Source organism: Zalophus californianus, chromosome 7 (genome assembly GCF_009762305.2).
Source record: "Zalophus californianus isolate mZalCal1 chromosome 7, mZalCal1.pri.v2, whole genome shotgun sequence".
Lineage (NCBI taxonomy): Eukaryota > Metazoa > Chordata > Mammalia > Carnivora > Otariidae > Zalophus > Zalophus californianus.
In genome coordinates, this window is record NC_045601.1 from 53,485,327 (window position 1) to 53,506,956 (window position 21,630).

General features: G+C 41.5%; 1 protein-coding gene across 1 annotated transcript in view; it reads right to left on the reverse strand.

The window, feature by feature from the left end:
• LOC113927334 (sine oculis binding protein homolog) overlaps nucleotides 1-21,630 on the reverse strand; it is a 158,474-nt gene that overhangs the window by 52,672 nt on the left and 84,172 nt on the right. Inside the window, exon 5 of the mRNA XM_027603100.2 lies at nucleotides 13,087-13,182. Within this exon, the coding sequence (XP_027458901.1) occupies nucleotides 13,087-13,182 (96 nt within the window). The remainder of the gene's footprint in view (nucleotides 1-13,086; nucleotides 13,183-21,630) is intronic.

Below are 21,630 nucleotides of genomic sequence, written 5' to 3' on the forward strand. Positions count from 1 at the left end.
CTTGTGTTCACGAAATGAGGTTTTCCTCACACTGTGTTGGAACTTCGTTTCTTTGTTTTCCATTTTTACAACTGTAACAGGTCCCAAATATATTCCAGACAGCTAAATCAGACCAAAGGAAAACTGATTTATCAAATCAATAATTATGTGCCTAATTTGATATATTCTGAAACTTACAAGCATATGAGCAAAGAAGATGGCCAAAGAAGTGGGTGATGGTGTTCATTTCCAAAAGAAAAGTGGAGTTTTAAATGGTCAGGTAATTAGAATAACTAGGAATGTAGGATTATAAAAATTTTAATTTGAGGGGTTAAATAGCATATCCTTTTTATATGAGACTTTCCCCCAAAGCCATTTGATATTCATTTCATGTTCTATCTTAGTAAACTCAATATATTTAATAAATTGTTTTTTATTTGATGAAGATATTTAAAATTTTTAGGGTCATTCCTGAATAAATACCAGTTCTCCTTCTAGAATCCTGAACATGCAAGGTATGAAGAATAAGCCAGGTCCATACAATCAAAAGCTATGTATAAGATTTTTGTCTTCATTAAAAAAAAAAGGATTCTACACTTGTGGTTGAGCATAGCATACTGCAGAGTTGTCCAACCACGCTACGTTATAGACCTGAAACTCATGTAACATTGCGTCAACTATACTCAAATAAATAAATAAATAAAAGGATTCTGAAGAGTCATGTGGATTTTATTTATTGGCATTTCCTTCCTTCTCTTAAAAGTTGAGTACCAAAGAGGGATTTTATTCCCTTTATTAGTCACCTTTTATTGACTGCTTATTATATGCCAGGCATTTTATAAGTATTATCTCATTTAAATTTGACATCAACCCTAAACAGCTATTATTTCTGTTTTACAGATGCAGAAACTGACTTTCCCAAGACTACAAAGCTAGTAACCACATAGCCAGGAAGTGGACCAAGTCAATGTGAGTCCAGGGCACAGACACCACATTGCCTCTGTGCTGTTCTCTAAGGGAAGGGATTATTACATTCTTGTTAATGGAGGTTCTACCCTTCTTTAAATAATCCAAAATTAAGAACCTCCCATTTGTATTTTTACAGTTCCAATCACACTGATCCCTGAATCATCCTGGATCACAAATATTTGAATCACAATATTTGAAATGTCAGGGTCTTGCTTCTACTTTGATCTTGTTTTTGCCACTGACCACAACTAGCTACTTACTCAATTAAGACTGTTATCCAAAATCTAAATTTATAAGAAAATTGGCGTGAGATGAAATCTTTGCCCGTTATTTATATTAGCATGGTCATAAGAACTTGGTGACCAATATTTTTGGCCAGCCATTTGCAGTCTCTTGCCTTTCCAGCTGTGAGAAGCCTTTGTCCTCATCACCATGTGCCTGGACCGTACTAACCACCTTCCAGAAGTCTCCCCATTCCCGTCCTCCAACCTATGAAAGCACTGCTTTCATAATAGTACTTCCTAGCTCAGGTACCTATGACAGACCCCCACATCCTAAAACACCAAATGTGAAATTAGCTGTTTCTCACTGTTTTTATTATCTGACCACAACCTAACAAGTTAACTCCTCTCACCCGGCATGTCCGGCAACCTCTCAACTGGCCCCCGCAAAGTTCTCGCTGCTCACCTCCTTCATCATCATTCCCCACACAGTCTTCTCTTCCTCTGGGATACCTTTATATTGCACACTCACCCTCCAAGGACCAGCCCAGGCCCCACCTCCTCTGAGCATCCACTCTTGATGATGCTTTCTTCCTACCATCTCTTCCCATTCCTTTACTTCCCTATTGCATACAGAATACTTTAATATGTATTTCTATTCTCTAATCAGCAAACCACCCATCTGGCACTTTGCTATTCACTGGAAGTTCATTGTTCATATAAGGACAGTTTGTTTATAAAGTTATGAAAAGGATCCATGTTTTATATGTAGTTTGCACTGCAACACATGACTTTTAAGCACAGCGCTGGAGAAACTGAAAGATAGCTGTCTTCAAAATCTTGGTCACACACACACATACCATAACCTCCTACTCTCATACTCATTCCCCTTTTTCAGATGCTTGTCCATGACACTAAATACCCAGATTTTTAAAAAAGGTTTTAAATCTTTATAGACATTGCACTACATTATTGACGTTGTCTTCATGCAGTGTATACAAAAGAAGAAATTAGAGATATAAGAAACTATTCAGACCAAAATAACCAGGAAGAATATATCCCTTGAGAAAAGGTCTTTTGGGTTTGAATTATCAGGACCGGCTGTCTCCACTGCTACAGCTCAATTTCCAACCTGGCTGATTGGACAACAGTCAGAACACTGTCTAAAAATCAAAATGCTAAGGAAAAATGAAAATAAATATTTCATTACAACTTTATTTTTCTATGTTATTTATTTTATGTATTCAAATGTACATCAAATTATTATAGAAAAAATACTACATAAATGAGATACATTAAATGCCACAGGCTGATAAGCACTTTTGTAATGCTCTAGTTTATTTTCATTTTCCCTTATACATGTATCCACATTTCCACATAGGACATAAAAATCTGCCTTCATATAGCATATTTTATACATATATATGCAACAATGTCACATATTTTCAAAATTCAAGATATCTGGCAAATATATAAATATTTCTTTAAGCCAAAAATTCCTCACACATTTATCAGACAATTTAGAAGTTAAAAGCACCACTGATTGAAATGGATATGTAATAGAGGCTCTCCAAGTATTTTACATATTATAATAATCTGGACACTTTTCATGTAAAGCTAATTATCCTAGCACAGTGAATAATATTTAAATATTGCCATCTTCCCACCTCAGGCTTTGATACTTAAAAATGTTTGTATGGGTTTCCCCTCTTTGTTCACACAAAGAAGTGTGTAACAGATCCTGCTGCCATATCAAAATCAGATTCAAAATTTCCATGAAAATGAAACCAAACCATAGTGAGATCTGACCACTATAAAACAGCAGAGTATTTCACATAATGAAGTTAAGGGTATAACGTTACCTATACAAGTTGATATCCTGGATGTGGATTATGAAACTTGAAGTGTAGGAAATGCACCCATGTGTACTTGTCTCTTCAGTAGGTTGGGAACTTCTCTAGGAGATGTTGGTGATGGTGACGATGATGGGTAAAGGCCTCCTGATTTATAAAAAACATACTTTATCCTAATGTAACCTACAGCATGTTTTATCAGGAAAAAGAAAGAAATCATCGCTCTTCTACCAATGTACCTTCATGAATTTTCAAGAGAAATATTGGTGGATGTGCAATCCATGGTAGAACATTAAGCAATTTTATGGATAATTAAGGGGAAAGTTGTGCTTATTATTTTAAACCTGGCTTATCTAGGGTCTGTCTTAACTGGTTCAACATTTTGCTTGAGAAAATGAACAAAGCCATCTGTCAGCTCCACTGAAGGGAAAGTATACAGCAGTAACGTGCTCAGCCACGACGACCACAAGCCAGCTCCCCACTTGAACTTGTCAGTGGCTGATGCACAATCCAGAGCCAACCATAAGCATTTTGCTTTTACCTGAACTAGAGCCAGGGGGATATGTTACTACACGCATTTATTAAACAAATAATCATCGAGCACCGACCTCCACAGTTCATGGAATCTACATCATCGTTGGTTGTTAAGATACCATTATTTTATACCACTCCTACCTAGGGAAAAACACTGCCAATTAAAAAAATGACAGGTCACCAACTATAATCTGCAATCCCATTTCTGAGATGTTAAACTGGTAGGGGGACAAAGTGCATTTTACAATCCATGAAATGTGCTGTGGGCAAGCGCCTGCTCAGGGATACAGTGAGGGAAGAGAAAGGTCCTCCCCCACAGAGCTCTCAGCCAAAGGGAGCCTCACCTGGACTTAAATAGAGGCTCCTCTCCTGGTTGTATGTTGTCATGCAGTAGGAGAAGAGAGCCCTCCAGGAAGGCCTGACATCTCAGACCAGAAGACTGGGAAGTGTACAAAATACATGATTATGAAAGAGACTTCAAGCCAAATGCCATGAGAAAATACTTTCTTTTAATGATTCTTGTTTGCCTGAATTTGTCCGTTTGCAGCTTAATAATGGGCTTTTATCTTCCTTCTTTCCTTTCAAAATTCCCTCTCACCAGTCCCCTACCACCCCCACATCACCATCTCCAATTTCTTGCCTCCCTTATTACTCACATATGTCAGTCTTCTCAACTCCAAATATTTTTCATACCCTTTCCCTTTTTCTCCCAAGAGAATTTGGTTAGCTTGTTCTTCTAGCCATAAACCAAACACATGGCTGAATATGATGAATTTTAGTTCTGGCTGGTTACTTGTGTGCTTTTATATTGATAATTGATATCCAATCTTATTTTCTGGATTTGCTTGATATATGACCTAGAGTTTCTGTGAAGCTACCAGAGGTGACTTTTCTTTGGTATTTTAGGTAATTGTTCAGTTCTAGGAGTTAAAGCAATGAGGGAGGATATGACTGACATATCCTCTGACTCTGGGTAATGGTCAGAAATCTCAAAGGATATAGATCAGCTCACTCTGAGGAATACAACAGTACTAAATCAAAAGAGGTCAGCTCTTTTTTAAATGGCCTTACTGATCACAAAAAGAATCCAAATCTTCAAAAGAAGACATAGCACTTATCATACATAATCTATTGATGTCAGATCTTTGAAAAATAATATACTCAAATGCTTATATCATATTGAAAAATATATTTTCCACAGTCTACCAAACTAAAAAACATATGCTTCGGTTTCTTTCCCACAATTTTTTATACAATTGGGAATTCTCCAACATTACAGGCCTTTCTGAATAAATTCCCCTTCCTGACATTCTCATAGGTGTTCTTTCTGGCTTCAGAACTCTCCCAAAGAATTGTTACTATAAAGAAGCTAGAAAGAGTGATTCTGAATTAATTTCTTAATTCCTTCATTCCACCAATATAGATTGAATACATTCTCTAGCCCTGGAACGGAAGGGTGTATCACACCTGGTCCCTACCCTGAGAAGGCAGCAGTGACTCTTGGCGTGAGCACAGGTCAGAGAGATATGGGTCAAACCTTGACTCTGCACCTGCTCATTGGATCCCCTTTCCACCCCCAGTGCAAGGAACATAACACCTTTGAATTTTAACTTCCCTACCTGTAAAGTGGAAATAACAATTGCTGTTTAGCAAAGTTACGGAGAATGAAGGGTCTAAAGGAAAGTGTATGAAGACCGAGCACAGTGCTGGCATATAGGAGGCTCCCCACAAAGGATGATTTCTTGTCTCCTTTCCTTAACAGTCACAGCCATTTGCTACTGTAGATATTCCCAAGTGTAAATTAAATTTTTTCCTTTGCTTTGCACTTAATTTCTTAGTTGCATACTTCCAAGATTAACAATTTTACTACTAAATGGTAGGGCAAGATGAAGTGGTCTTGGATCATGTAGAGAGTCTTCCTGAGGGTTATATTTAAAAAAAAAAAAAAAAGCTTAGCTCTAAGAATTATCTGCAAATATATCTTGTCCTCCTCATTGTTCACAAGGAAATGTTGTGGCTTTTGCATGCAAATGTGCACATCCAAGACTTTCAGATAATCTATTGCTAGAGAATGTGGCCAAGTATGGTATCCTATGATGTGTTTGAAAAGAAGCAGGCTTGAAAGAAATAATCATAATCATAATCACAACAACACTGATTGAGTACCAACTGTTTGCCAAATACTGTTCTAAGAACCTTATGGGTGTTCATTCATTTGGACCTCATACCAATCCCACTGGACAGATATTGTCCTCATTTTACAGACGAGGATATGGACATTCTGTGACTTGCCCAAGGTCACACAGCCAATGGATGGAGTGATGGAGATTCCTGAATCCGAACCAAACAGTCTAGCTCAAGAGTCCAAGCTCTTGAGTACAACACCATACTATATTTTGAAAGTTCTCTTTTCTTCAAAAAAGTATTCCAATATTGCAGTAACTCACAAAGTAGCAATATCTGCTATGCAGCCAACAGGCATCTCTAGTGTCTTCAGCATAAATAGGCAAGCGGGTAGGGCACCTGGGTGGCTCAGTCATTAAGCGTCTGCCTTCAGCTCAGGTCATGATCCCAGGGCCCTGGGATCGAGCCCCGCGTCAGGCTCCCTGCTCCACGGGAAGCCTGCTTCTCCCTCTCCCACTCCCCCTGCTTGTGTTCCTGCTCTCGCTATCTCTCTCTCTGTCAAATAAATAAATAAAATCTTAAAAAAAAAAATAGGCAAGTGGGTAGATGTTCAAGGGTTTCTCTGAAGCTAAAGTATTACATATGGGCTTCTATGCAAACCAACTGGGAAGAGACTCTAGTGAGAAAATAAGGGCAGGTACTCCCAGCATCTGCATTAAGATTTCGTTTAAACTAATGCCACCTTCTAGTTCCATTTTATTAGTCATAAGGCTAACATTTATTGAATTTTTACTGTAAGATGCACACTTTTATGGGATTATACATAATCCCATTTAATCCTCAAACCAACCCTATCAGGTACATACTGTGTTTATTCTCATTTTGTTGATAGCAACACTGAAGCTCAGGGCAGATAGGGGCTTGCCCCGGCTGCACAGCCGGGAGTGTGCAGAGCAGGCACTGGGACACCCACTCTTATCCACCACACCAACGCTGTCTCCCTTGGAGTATACAGGGCCCTCCGCACCTCTCTCTGGCTCTAAGAACCACTGTGATGTACTGTGTGGGAAGTCAGCATGAAAACCAAACCATCATGCCTCTGACCTTTCCGTGCAATGGCCCAGAAACCAGAAAGGCAAAGATCTCCATGGCTTGGGAAAGGGAGCTTGCCGAGGACCAAGGGTCTCCGATCAAATCGAGGGTCCCTGATCAAATCAAGGGTCCCTAACCCCAAGAAATGTCCTTATACGAGTGCAGAAGCTGGGGAACTCTAGCCCTTACCCAAGTGGCTTCTCCCCCAAATAAAGAAACTAAAAAGAGAGAGTTGAAATGGGTTTGCCTAGTTGGGGAGTGAAGGGAGATGGTCTACTGTGGTGCAGAGGGTCTTTGTACAGGAGAAGAAGAAGGCTCCGAACCATAAGTGTAAGGCAGCAAGGGAACCAAGAGGCTGGCGAGAAAGGGAAGCAGCAAACCAGAGCCTGTGAAACACTCGCACCTATGGAAACAGAGGGCTGTGTGGGTGGAACACGACAGCCCGAGCAGAACACACCCCTTCTGCCTCTGCCCAAGAAAAGAGGTCTTGCTGCAGGGCGTCACTGTGCCACCTCCTTTGGAACTGCCCTTTGCTTAGTCTAACGTTGGTCCTTCTCTTTCTAAAAAGTTCTATTTTTCTAAAACATATTTCAAAAATTGTAGGAGCCCAGTTTGGGACAAAACAGCCCCAGACTAAAGGGATCTGGAGGGTGGGTGTGAAAATGGTGGGAGAGACCCACTCTCTCTAGACAGCAACTGGTCCCTGGGGTTTTCTGGGTCATTGATGTGTTTGGGGCTGTTACAATGACTATTTCGGGAAACTGGTACACAGCATACTACATACACAAATGTCATATGATATTTTATTTGATGTGACGGAAGTCCAAGTGTGTCACCACGAATTTACATTCTCAGTGCTTTGTGCTACTCAGCTGTAACATCAAAGCAACTGCGTAACTTCAAACTGAGCGGGGGCATGAATCTAGCTTTCTGTTAAACCAAGTGTTAAGCGGAGGGTCTTTGGTTAATTACACCTATTTTGAAGAGCCCATTAAATTTCAAGTGAAATGTGGCCGTTTCTATCACCTTTTCAGGGCGGAGGGGGGGTAGGTGGTTCTCATTAAGTCTTCATGATCTAGCAAGAAAGTTCTAGCACTGACTAATATGTGACCACAGCCCCAGAATTACCCCTCGCTGATGTTGTGAGGCCAACATATACTCATGAGCTGGGCTGAGTTGCAAAGAGATCTGATTTTATTTTTAAATAAATACATTTAGAACCAGGGCCCTCACTGGCCAAGTCGCCAAGTCACTACTGACATTGTGGTGTGTGTTTTTTTTTTTTACCTTCAGGGCTTTTTAAACTAGATCTGATTGTCCAAGACTTGCAAGGTTGTACTGAGGAGGGAGGCAAGAGCACACTGCATAACCAAGAGTCATTTGTTTTATGCGTACTTAGTCCCATAGGTCCAATTCCCAATTTAACCAGTGTCAACAGATTCCTTCTACCCAGAAAAGTGGGGGAGCTAAAGTCTTTACCAAAAAAGAAGGAAAAAAGCTTCTTTGTTTAAATTCCTTCAGCATAACAGAAGGGGAGGGGGTGGGTACGGGACAAAGTGACAAATGAAGCAAGATTAATAGTTGATCATTGTTGAAGCCAGGTGATAGGTACAGGGGAGTCCATGACATCATCTCTCTACTCTTGTGCATGCTAGTGATTTTCCATAATAATTTTTTTAAATCCACAGAAGTACTAGGAATTTCCATGAAGTAGAGCTACTGAAGACCAAACCTGATAGGGATGGCGTCCTGTGCAAATAAACCAGCTTGCCAGCTCAACCCCTTCTCCTTCAGGTACTCTATACTCCGGTCAACTTAGGTGCCACCTGCCGGTGGCTCACCTAGTCTATACTCTCCCACCTCCCTGCCTTTGCCACACTATTTCCCTCGGCTTAGAATGCCCCCTTTCCTTCCACCTCGGCTCCAACTATCAAAATCCAACCATGGAAGGCCTAGATCAAAGGTATCCTCCTCCTTGTTAAGTCTCTAATTACTACATTTGGAAATAATTTCTTCCTCCTTTGTACTCCAGAATTTTGCTGGTGCTCTCTTGGGCACAGCCAACTGTGTAATGATAACAATCATGGCAATAAGAAGAATCATAATAGCAGCTAATTCATACTGTGTATGAGGCATTTTAAATATGTCATCGCTTTCAAGCCTTACAATATCTTTTGAGGTTATTACCTTTTATTATCACACTCTACAGATGAAGATCTGAGGTTCAGAGAAGTCTAAGAGGATCCACTGTGATGTAATGCCAGATGTGTCACCATAAATTTTAAGCCTTTGTGCTTATGATCCTTAGTGATACCACCAGAGTAATATAGCTTAAGTTAAAGTCTGGCTGGGGCAAAATTCTAACTTTCAGGAAGACCTGAGAGCCCACATTCCTGATGACTACAATACTGTATATGCCTATTCCTCTTATTGAATTGTAAGCTCCTTCAGGGAAGGGACTGTGCCTCTTTCCATTTCGTGTCCCCCAAAAGCACTGTGTAGTACAATTCCATGTATACAGAAGATGCTCAATAATGTCTTGCTAATTGAACAATGTATTAATACAAAGCAGTTCTGCCTAAGGACCATGCCCAGCGCTTATAATCTAACTTTTGTCTACCTTCACATGGAAATGAGATGGACAGATCAGCCCATAGAAGATCTGCCTAAGTATCTCTCTTCCCCACCACCTCTGCTCACAGGCCACAAAACTAAAATGGTTTTCATCTTCTCCCTACACTGGCATTCTAAGTGACCAGAAAGAATTCTTCCCTCATGCTATTTTTTATGGAGCCTCCCAGCTGTGGACTCCTTCCCCCACCCTCTGTAAAACTCCCACCCCTGACAGCCCTAGGAAAAGCCAAAGGGAGTCAGACTTTGTCTCGGTGATGGCTCGGGAATCTGGAACTGAGGAAAAACAGGCTGATTTCCCCCTTGAGTTTCCTTCCTCTTATTGTTCCTTTCAGACTTCCTAACTCTACTTTCTTCCCAACCCGGTCACACAAGGTTGTTGTTGCTGCTCTTTGATTATATTTTTGACCTTCTTCCTGAATGCAGTGATGTTCTCTGGACTGGCCTTGAGAACACCTTGGGAGTAGGCTTGGGTGCCTTCAGTTCCTTCCCCCAAACCCTCTCAACATTCCTCTTCTTTTAGCTACAGGTCTTCTCCCTCCAAGGACCCAGCTTCTGCTGTATTTCTGCAAGGTCTTACTCCCAGCTGGCTTTTAAGACCTGAGAAGGTCCTGCATGATGAAGTGTGAGCTCATAATATGATAAAGGTCCGCCTTTCACTATAGCTCATATATCAATATGAGCATTGTAACTGAGGAAAAGAAGAGAAGAGAAGGCCTTCTAGTCCCCAAAGAATGAGGCAATAATGGTAAAGGGACCAGCAATGGAGGTGAAGTTGGGGGCAGAGGCTAGTCACCTGTGGCTGGCTCTAAATGTTCCCTCTTCTGGACTCCCACAAGCTGTGTTCCTGGAGTGTTAATGTGATGTGAATTTCTACAGCTTCTTTTATTGAAAGTTATTTGCCTTGGTCATAAATTTAGCTATGCCAGCAAAATACCCTGGGGTGTGTGTGTGTGTGTGTGTGTGTGTGTGTGTGTGTGTGTGTGTGTGTGTGCGCATGTGTACCTATCTATGAAGAGGTAGATGGGGCTACACTGAATTGTGTTGTATCAAAACAGTACTCAAGCTTTATCTAATGTCACTCATCTTGACAGCCTTGCATTTTCAAAGTTAATAAAAAGCATAAGGAAGCTGCTGCACAATCACCAACCAAAGAATCTTGGCCACCAAGCTAAATATCTAGTCATCTGTGTTGTGCATTAAGTGTGAAGGCACATATCACAGTTTGGGATTTAAATGGAAAAATCAATACCCTACAGGAGTCTCCAGTTGCACAGCAGATTTTTCTATCAGCCAATGCTTTGTTTGTCAGTGCCTTCTGATTACACATCCTTGTGCATTCCAGGCATGGATTTTGCTTTGCTTCTGTTTAGGTTACTTAACTCTCTTCCAAGAAGCAGAGGCTGGGGGTGCGGGGGAGAGGGTGGAGACAATAAACAGTCACTAATAAAGTCTGAGGCAAGGTCCAAGCTACCTGGCCAGGGCACTTTCTGTCAGCCCCTGTGGTCCAGAGGGTTAGCTGTGTAGCCCTGTGTCCTGATTGCTGGGAGCCTAGAAGCAACCTGGGGCCCCAGTGTTTTCTCCCAAGGGCCATCGGCATCATCCCCCACGGGGTTCCTCCACTTTCTAAATGCACCACTGCTCTTGCTGCAGGGAATTATGCAAGATGGCTCTTAAGCTAAGAAAGCACTTTGGAGCGGGACTTGCAATCTTTTTTCATGAAGTCTTTAAAAATTTGATCTAAGCTGCACTAAGAAAACTCCAAGGACTTCCTATTTCTCTCTTAAGAATGTACAAGTCTCTCTCATATAGAAACATAACTTCTCGGGGCTTCATAACCAGCCAAACACCACTGCTTCAGTTGCAGTTGAAAAAATTAAATTTCTCCTTGGAGAAATAAGCTTACTTGTTTTTTCTCTTTATTCTCCTTTTTCCTTTATCACAGAAAAGTATGCTGATGAAAATAAAGCATTTCTAACAGTGACAAGAAGGACAAAGATTATACCAATCTCTCAAAACTGCTGCTAACACAATATTGTGTTTAAGCATAGCAATGATTAAACATACATTTTCTCTAAAGATAGCTGGAAAAGATGTTCACATGTATGTCTTACTTTCTCCTATATAAACTGACCACAACCAGGACTCAAGCATGTTCATTTTACCAATAAATATTTTTTAAAAAATCAAATATGGCATATTACTTTTAACAATTTCTCTAAGAAGAAATAAGATACTCCCCAATGCGTTTTGATGCCAAAACATAGTATAAATGGCCCATAGCCTAGGGTCTTCTGCTGGATAACCACAGTTATAGAGTGAAATATTAAAACAGAAATGAATGAAAAAAGTTTCCCCCAACATAGGTCATGCTAGCAGGCCTGGAAGTTTAAGAGTTGAATTTTCAGAAAAAAAAAAAATTGCATTTATAAGCAGCAAACCGGCCTGCGGATTGGTGGGTCAAGGGGCAGGACACACAGAGTGAGTGGCGCTACTGTAACCATGCAGTTTGTGGAGCCGGGAAAGGCGTTTCTCACTGGCAACATCTAGCTGCTGCGGCTAGGATGGGTAAGAATGGCATTTTTCTCTCTTCTCCTGCTCTTTGGACACCTTGTTTCTAATGAACAGTTGGTATCAGAGCTAAGTCCAAAGACTGTTACATGTGGGCTTTCCTAATGCGGAGACCTGGCAGAGCTGAACTGTGTTCGGCCAAAAAACGAAATATAAATGAGACTACCTCAGAATGTAACAACTGAGCACCCTCATTCTCTTTCAGTGTTTTCATTTAGTTGGAGCAAATGTTTTTGCTTTAATGCAACTGAAGAGAAAAGAACATTTAGGGACAACATAGCTAGATCCCTCATAAAGCTTTTCAAAAGCAGTGTTTAAGTCTCTAAATAAATGACAATTCATTCTCCGTTTACTTTAGGTAAACAGAAAATGCATTGCGGAGCACTCATTTTCAAAAGCTAATCAAGAACATTAGGTCCCAACAGATTCATTTAATAGAAATATAATAGGCATTCCTGCTTGCTTTTCATCTTGTCTTGCTGTAAATGCTGAAATGAACAGCAAATTAACCCTACATTGGAACAGAGTCCCTGTCACAGCTGATACCCTCTCTCTCTCTCACGACTTGTAAACATCCCCGCATCCTGTCGCTGCTTTGACTTCTCCTACATAGAAAAGCCGAAAGTGCCTGATTGAGTTTGGCAAGAGAGTGTAGGAATACTTGAATTCTAAAGGGAGTACTGCGTGTCAACTCTGCTATCTTTCCTAGCAGAACAAAATATTACCATGTTGTCTCCTAAAATAGTGTACAATTAGGAAGGAGGAGGAGGGGTGGAGGTGGGATTGTTTTTTTCCAAGCTACATATATCAACTGTCTTTCTCTGTATTTTTAACTTTAGTAGCCATTCTCCAAATGGCTGGTTATAAACTACGATACAAAACAAGCTAATAAAGACAGGGCCATCCAAGCTCTATAATCAGATATAAAAGATTTGCAAACAATTTGAGATCTTATAATTAATATTCAGTGATATCAGAATTAGCATTTAGAACTCTATACAGAAAAACTATAATACTTCATAAATTATGTAATAATGAACAAACCCTTTCAAAAACTGTTTTCACTGTGCTAAAGTAACATTCTAGACTTGTTGTAAGTATGTTATTCTTACAAGTAGTTCGCAGTTATTCTTGAAGGCAAGCCTTGGAGTTTCCTTAGCATAGTGCTGCTGGGGAAAATTTTCAGCATGTCCATCTTCATCTCTAGCCTGAAGGGAAATATAATGGCCTATTTAGGGACTTACAAATAATGGAAGAAAAAAAAGCTAAAAGCATAACAGCTCAGATCATTAAACAAACGGGAATCCAGAAATAACAACATTATTAAGAAGTTTGTTTAAATACGCAGTACGCCTTTTAGATATCAAAATTTGGGATTTATTTTTCTTTACATAGTTTGGTTTGAACATGCAAATTCATAGTGGTGTAATATTTTTAAATGATATGAAGCAAACCAAAATCAAGTAATTTTGTTGGAAATTACCACCACTTGGATCTTCCAGTGACTTTTCGTTGCACATTTAGGATCATATGACATACGTACGTGTTTAAACTTTTTGGCATGCTTAAGCAATCTCTAGATAATGCACTTTAAAAAAATTCTAATAGCAAGGCCATAAGAAAAGCAATTTGCATCGTTATATTTTGCATTGTAATACTATTAGAGATAAAAACTGATTCCCCTTGATTTTTAAATAAAGATCTGAAAGGAGCAATGATCTAGTAAGAACAATGATTCTTCAATTGAATGCAGTAAAAAAATAGATTTAATTAAGAAGCTGCATTAAAAGTTACTGGTTATTTTGATCTACACTGTTAATTAAGAAAGCTGAAGTTTAAATGGAGACATTAACAGAACCCATTAGCAATACCGCTTGCATACAGTCTTCTCTTCCTAATCTCCATCAGTCTCTGGTTTGGAGTTGGAGAGAGGGAGAGGTAGGTGAGAGGAGGCGTGTCTGCAACACACTCATTAAACCATTCATTTGGGTGACACTTGCACCCCGCTCTGCTCTCATCTCATCTTAGCCCTAACTGCTCTCCCTTTCCTGGCCTCCTGAAATTCACAGCTGAGCTGTCTCCCTCACATATGGCTTGCATATAATTATGCATATTCCATTTTGCACTGCATTAAAATGATGAGCTCCTGGCTCCCTGCCAGCTGATTTTAAAAAGCCCAAGTGAAGTAGGAAAAAGGAGAGAAACACAGGGAGAGCCGCACAGGAAGCAGCAGGTAGTTCTGTCTGCTGTCTCTTTAGATAAAATGTATGTCTGGCACCAAGGGAACAGCTGAGAACTACCTGTTGTGATGTATGGATGGAGGGGGGAGAAACAATGTGTCTACGTCTGTGGCACAGTGATGACAGCCCTTGTGTATTGTTTCTCCTTTCATGGAGTGAAATTTGCCCGCTGACAAGTATCACTCAGAGCTCCTCCGCTAGACTGGGGACTGTCATTCTAGAAATGGATCCAGATTTTGTCCATTTTAGGAGGTATAGCTTGTCTTTAATAAAGGCTTCTGCCACTTAATACAGGGAGGGAACTGGATGGAATTTGGAAATGGAATGTCATGGGCAGGGATATCTGGGTTATAAGAAGTCGGAGGGAGAAGTCTGTTTTGGTTTCATTTTTAAAATTTATGAACACCTCTGGGATTAGGTGCCTTTTCATGACACCTTTTTCCCCCCTGCCAAATCAGAGTAACTTAAAAAATGCCGTTACAGGATTGGACTACATGTGACAGAAAGTGTAAGCATCATTCGCGTCTGGTGGTTATGCAGGCACTGAAACCAATGATGTTCCTTCTCACAGTGTCAAGCTCTAGGCTGCAGCTACATCAGGGTCTAAGCCAATAGAGTCTTAAATGGGGCCCACTTTAAAGTGGAGTGTATATAAAACAGGCAGCTGGAGGAAAAACATTAAGATGTCAGTGGGTAGGAACAATGTTACATTCTTCGATTCTTTGTAAGTGCATTTTAAGCCACTCTGCAAGGTCTCTTGAGGGCAGGGACCTCATCTACCTCATGTTTCTTAATTCTGCCATGCCCAGCGCCTTACTTTTAGTTAGTACTTAAACACTGAAGTAATGGGAAAAAAAATACATGGATAGTAACTAGACCCTACCAAAAACAACTCTGCAGAAAATGCCACCTCAAAATATGCTAAACTTGGTGGTAGGTTTATTATATTCCTGATGCACTATGATACATATGCTTGGAAACACACTTAGCATATAGTTTACAAGGGCTACTATTTACATATATATGTCTATATTCAATATATATGTATCTTGTGTATAAATATTCATAAGGTGGAATATGTTTATTATGCATGTACTATGTGTACACATTCATACACACCAGATGCCTGGGGATATTTTCAACATTGGTGGCAAAAATACATCCATCCCACTTACATGTAAGGTGATCACAATCCTTTTTATGTTTTTAAGGGACAAAAAAAAAAAATCCCATTGTCTAAGATTTGAAAGTGCTTCCTCAAGGGAGCTAAAGACTTCATACAAAGCCTATTAATTTATGAGGTTGAATAAAGCAGCAGTGGAAGAGAAAGGAGAGGGAGTCTGGGAGAATTGGAAGTGAAGACAGAAAGCCAGAAATCTGCTTCTTTATTGAGCCGTATATTTGCCTCTGCCTCAAACTCCATGGCCCTTGGAACAGTCTGCCTCTCACAATCAACCTGATTCCAGAGTCTAAGACAGTTCATCCTACGTTTCTACCACATGCCACCGAGATGGAAAGCACACAACATGCACGGAGACCGAGCGCCACCCCCCTCACGTGTATGTGCAGACACAAACACTCACCCACCTCTTGCCAAAGTAATTCCTTTTGTATTCTGAAGTTCTTTTTTAGAGTAAAATTTAAAATTACTCTTCCTAGACCCAGTGAAATCAAGTGCATTCATCGAAGGCAGTAGTTCTCTCCTCCAACCGCATGCCAGAGTCATCTGGTGTGGCTTTTTAACATTGGAGCATGTCCTCCCCCTTCCACCCGACTTTTCCAAGACTCGGATTTAATTGGGCCAGGGTGGGGCCTGGACATGGGTGTTTTTTTAAAAGGCTCTCAGGGGACTGTAATGTACAAGCAGGGCTGAGAACCACTGATCTAAGGAGCATACCCAGAGGAGGGGAATAGAGCGGAGGCCCTTGGCGGAGTGTTGGCAGAATGTTGTCTAACCATGTCCCAACCTCACTGGACTGAACCACTCTGCAACAACTAAGAGGATGTAGGATATGGCCCTTGAGATGGTTCTTACTCCAAAGATTTGAGAGAGGACATGACTAGCTGCTTGCAGGCAAAAAATTCCTTATTTTAGTCCCTGGCATGACAACTAATCTTGGAAGGACTACTAGACCAGTTCCTCAAAAGGTCTTTCTGAATCTCTCTAACCAAGTCAAAAATCCCCACCTGTCCTCTCTTAGACTGGACACAGGTGTACCTTTATGCCGATTGGTGTGATTTTTGTCCCCCCCCACCACCACCCAAGGACCGCACACTTCCTAAGGGCAGGGATGGTGCCTGGTTCCTCACCATTGGACCATCAGCCCCTGCCACTGCCCGGTGCACAGTAATTATTCTGTGGGAATGAGCTCTATTTTCATTTCCAGCAACTCGATGGTGATGTTAGACAAAATCCTAGGAGCTTCCTTACCCTACGTGTAGAATCATTTTAGAACGTTTTATAATCTGTTATATATTGAAACCAGTGCCTTCTTCTGCCTCTGCCCCAACTGGGATGGCCGACAATGGCGTAGTGAGGCAGGCAGGGAGGGGTGTGCAAACCCTGCAGATACTCAACATCTCCAGCCACAGTAATAACATGAAGCAGAATGACTTTTAGCTGGTTTTATTATTGTTCTTAAATTCTCCGCAGACAATGAGTTCTCTAACTGCCTGTCTTGGGGCAGACCACCCCACCACTGGCTCTTGGCATTTCCTGGGGCCAGGAGACCTGTGTTGATGTCTGACTTTGTTCTGGAGTGACCAGTTCTGACAGAAGGAATGCCAAGATACATGAAGAACTAACTCTCTCCATGTGTCTTATTCTCAACAGCTTTATTCTGACTAATATGCTGGCTATTTATGCCAACTATGGGGAAAAGCAAATGGGGAGCTATTTTTTTTCTTACATTTTACTATAAATGTGATTGTCAGACCAAAGGTACATTTTTTATCTATTATTCTAAGAAGGCTCCACTTCTTGCCATAAAATAGAAATAAAAATCCTTCATTTAAACTGCAAGGGGATTTCCCCATCTTGCTGATAGTCATGCATCCATTTTCATGTTCTGCCTACCATTTGAATAAATATTAGATTGTGCGAGAAATTTAGACTAATTGCCTCTCTACTTCTAAAATCTCTGGCTTAAACAAACTTTGGATTCATGTCTTTCCCTGTGGATCATCACTAATTCACTTTTTTATTTTGGTTCTTACATACAGCAATCTTTAGTTCTCTTTCAAAGAATTCACTTCTTCCTTTGGGCCAAAGCTGTGGTGTCATGTGCCTATGTAAGCAAGCTCAGCATTTTTTTTCTCCTCTGGAGGACTCCCTTAGAAAATGTGGAACATTCTAAAAACAGCTCCACAGGCCTACCCCAGAAAAGTGAGATATTTCTGACTCAACAAAAAGGTTAACACTGTTGCCATTTAAGTGGAAAGATAACTAGGCTTCCCAGTTAATAACTCCCTGTGATGAATGGGAGTTTACACCTCTGTGTCACTGTGATTTCAAAATTTCTTCGGAAAACAAGAGAAGATTCTGCCTGGAGCCAGAGCTGGGGAGGGTGCAGCCGAGCCTCCAGGCTCAGCCTTCCAGGGCCCCAGCAGATGTAGAACCTGTCAGCTCGCACATGTGGTGTCGCTACCAGACTTGAGGATGTCAAAAATAGTGCATCTCAAACTTGTGGGAGTAAGTTTAGAGATGAATAGTTGCAGGGAAAAACTTTTGATATTTTAGAACTCATTTTGCAAACCAAAAGTAATAGAATTTATTTTCAAAAGTCAAGATAAAACCACAGGGACACCACTTCTGAAAACTCTTAGAATTTCATTTTCTAATGTCCTGTGTCTGGTCTCTCCTTCCTGAGTCAAATGACTATATGCGTTTCTCTTGAGGAAGCTCAGAGAGGAATAAACTGCAACCATCCCATGTGGCCTGCCTTTCAGTGTGCTGTGAATATCTTTGTGAACTTGACATAAAGGTCAGCCCGGTTTCTGGGCCCCTCGGTGAAGTTCAGCCCGTGCTGGCCCTGGGCTAGAATAATGCAGGGAGGCCCACGGAGTAGCTCTGGCTTCCACTGAGTTACGACCCAGTTATGCTCATCTCGGTGGCCCAGCTCCTCGTGACTGAATGCCCAGTTCCCCTCAACTGGATTCCTGTCTTTTACCTCCATTTCTGCTTGTAAAACTGGATTTCATCTGTCCTCCTGCCTTCTCCTGGAAAATTCTGATACAGCATTCATTCAGACTGTAGCTCCTTTAGGAAGCCATTCCAGACCTCTTCCTCCTGGTCCCAACCTGGGCTCTGTACCCCTCTGTGCAGACGCGTGCAGGTGCGCGCGCGTGTGTGGTGCATGTGTGTATCCATTCCACCCACTGCGCTGCATTATGACCATCTACGTGTTTGTCTTCCCCACTAATCTGTGAGGTCCTTGAGTGCAGAAACTGTGTTCTATTCAGCTGTAAATCTCGAGAGCCTCATCTACTGTCTGGCATATTATAAAGGCTCCATAAGAGGTGAGTGAATTAGTGAGTGTGTGAATGAACTCCAATCCTTCCAACATTCTGCCTTGCACTCCAGTCCCCAGAGATGGGTGTCCTGCCGCTGAACCCCAGAAGTCATCTCCTTACCTGAGTCTCAGCAGGCCTCTGCCAGAGCTCTCTGATCACTCCTGCCTCCCACCTGGACCTTCACTGGCTATTCCATGCACTTCTGCCCAACACCTGCCCCTCCCACCCGGTTAGACACTAGAGTCTTAGCCTCACTGCAGATCTTGTACTCAATTTGGACTTTGGCCAATAATCATTTTGTCCACATGTTTCTCTCCTCTGCCTCCCACTCTAACCTCTGGTCATTGTCTAACAAATTCTTATCCCCAAATTCCATTCCAGACTAACCCACCCGGTGCCTTGCTCCCTATTTCTGACACCTCACCTAGTCCTAGTGCCCCAAGTCAGTCTGGGACTCCTTGGTGTAATGCATCTTGGTTATGACTCATGTCTTATCTTCCCTACCAGATTGGAAACTGCTTAACGGAAAATGTATGAAGCCCCCCATGCTCAGCAGAGTACCTTGTACAACAAAGAAACATGTACGTATATGTTGGATGGATTCTTAAGCTAAGACCCAGAAATGTTGTTTTTCTCCACCCTGAATTACCTGCCTCTCTGAATGGATCCCCTTAAGTATGAGTTGTTTCTATGCAAATATGCAAGTCAGTGAACATCAGATTGCAGAGAATTGCACAGCTCGTGGAACAGGATTGTGTGTGCATGCAGCTTGGGTAGAGAGCTTTCTCTCGCACAGAGGACTCCCGCCTGGCATCAGGCTCCCTGCTCTGGAGACACCGCAGGCACCCAGAAACATCAATCTCTGGACCCAGGCATCTGTTCAATTCACGTTAGTACTAATTTTTGCATCAGGATCCTTTGCCCTCCCTTTCATTAGCTTGTCATCAAAGATTGACTATGGGATTCCTGCAGTGGTGCTGTTTTACTTTGTTCTTTTAACAAAATGTATTTAAATTCCCATTTAGCTAGTAGGCCAAGGGAGAAGCTGTTTCCCCAGTGAAGTTCCTCCTAATTCTCCAAGCTCCATACCTGCAGGCTCCTCTGACAGCTCCCACATCTCTGATGGATGAGATGGACTTATTTGCTGCAGCTCTGTTTTTCACTCCATGCAAACCTTTATATATATCATAAATTTTTAATATCCAATTTGGAGTCTTCAAAGAATAACGGTTACAAATATGCAACATGAAGATAATGGGAATCGAATCATGTTTATGGCCTCCATGAGCATCTCCTTAAACGATGTCAGGTCAGAGCCACTCAGAGCAGTGAGTGTGTGAGGCTAGCAGGCTGATCTCATGCCTGATTAATGGCTGCCCTTACTCAGGGGCCCTAATGGATTGCATGACAGTTACGGCAACAGATTCCACATCAGCCTGAAATACAGCTACCACCGAGCTAAAATATATCATGCTCGTCCCAGCACATTACAGCTGTGTCCGGAATAATCACAGCAGTTGCTAAGTGGTTCTGAAAATCCCTGTTTTTGCTTTTCATTTTTTTAAATCTATTTTTCCTCTATAGGACACAACTGCTGGATTTATCTTGCACTGCTTTTTGTCAGGTCACCTGAGAGTCTTTGGTAAGGATTGTTTTATCGAAGTGGTCCACAGGTAAGGCCCAGCAGCTGGGGCATGCAGCCCCCTTTTATATTCTCTGAGAAAGCCATGCCACCACATCCCAAGCAGCTTCTGATTATCTCAGGACCCTTGATCCATGGTGGATTATCCGGGCTCCTTGACGGCTCCCCAACCCCCCACCTCCTGCATCTGCCCACCAACTGCCTTTTGGCTTTTTCACTCACTATTCATCTGTATTTATTTCCCAGGGTCGTGCAAGGGGAAACAAAAGGCAGGCAATTCTACTTTGCTACCCACTGGCACCTATAAAATACTTAAATAATTGGCCTCATCTTGGCATTTCAGGTGGTCCTTTTATTCCTTTTCTCTGAAATCACTAGGCAGAAGGGGCCGGACTCTAGTCTTTATTTACAGACCTCAGGATGGACCTAAGAAATTAGAGGAAATGCGGAGCAGGCAAGGACCCCCATCTGTAAGACTAGGAAAGGATCCAGACGTAATGGAGGAGATTTACTACCCGCAGGAAGTCTCCCTCAAAATAACCTGGCCTCAGATGGGAATAGGAAACACACCAGAACCAGATGAAGATACCGCTCTGGATATTATCAAAGATTCATAGTAATGGCTCACATCCCCACAGCTGTTACGTATGCAGCAGACCCCATTCTGAGTGCCTTATGTGTATTAACCCATTTAACACACACGCCCATACATATACCAAAACCAAACAACAACTTATGAGTAGGCGCTATCCCTGTCTCCATCTTACATTACGGGAACCAAGAGCACAGAGAGATGATGGAGTGCACGCAAAGTCGCACAGCCAACAAGGGCTGGAACCTGGATTCGAACCCAGGCAATCTGCCTCCACAGCCCCTACTCTGTACTTGATAATCTGCTACCTCTCTGCTAGCGGTTTAAAAAAAAAATCAGTGTGAAATAACTTGAAAATACTGACGTCATGAAGCTAAAAATATTTATTATTAATTAAGGGAGGTTTTCGTAATTCTTTGGTTTTCTTGGGTTTTCAAGATTGAATACACCAAGGAACCTAGGAAAGGAGAGTGTTTAAGAACAAACATTACTGAAGGGGGTGGGGTGGTCTGCAAAGAGCCTAGGAAAAAAGCAACAGAGCAAACATGAGTCAGTAAGTCTCTGGCACAGCCTGAGGGAGATGCTACTTCAAAATTTATAAAACTAATCCTTAAAACAAACCAACGTCTTTGACCTGATTGTTATTAAATAACCTTTGGATCATTGATTA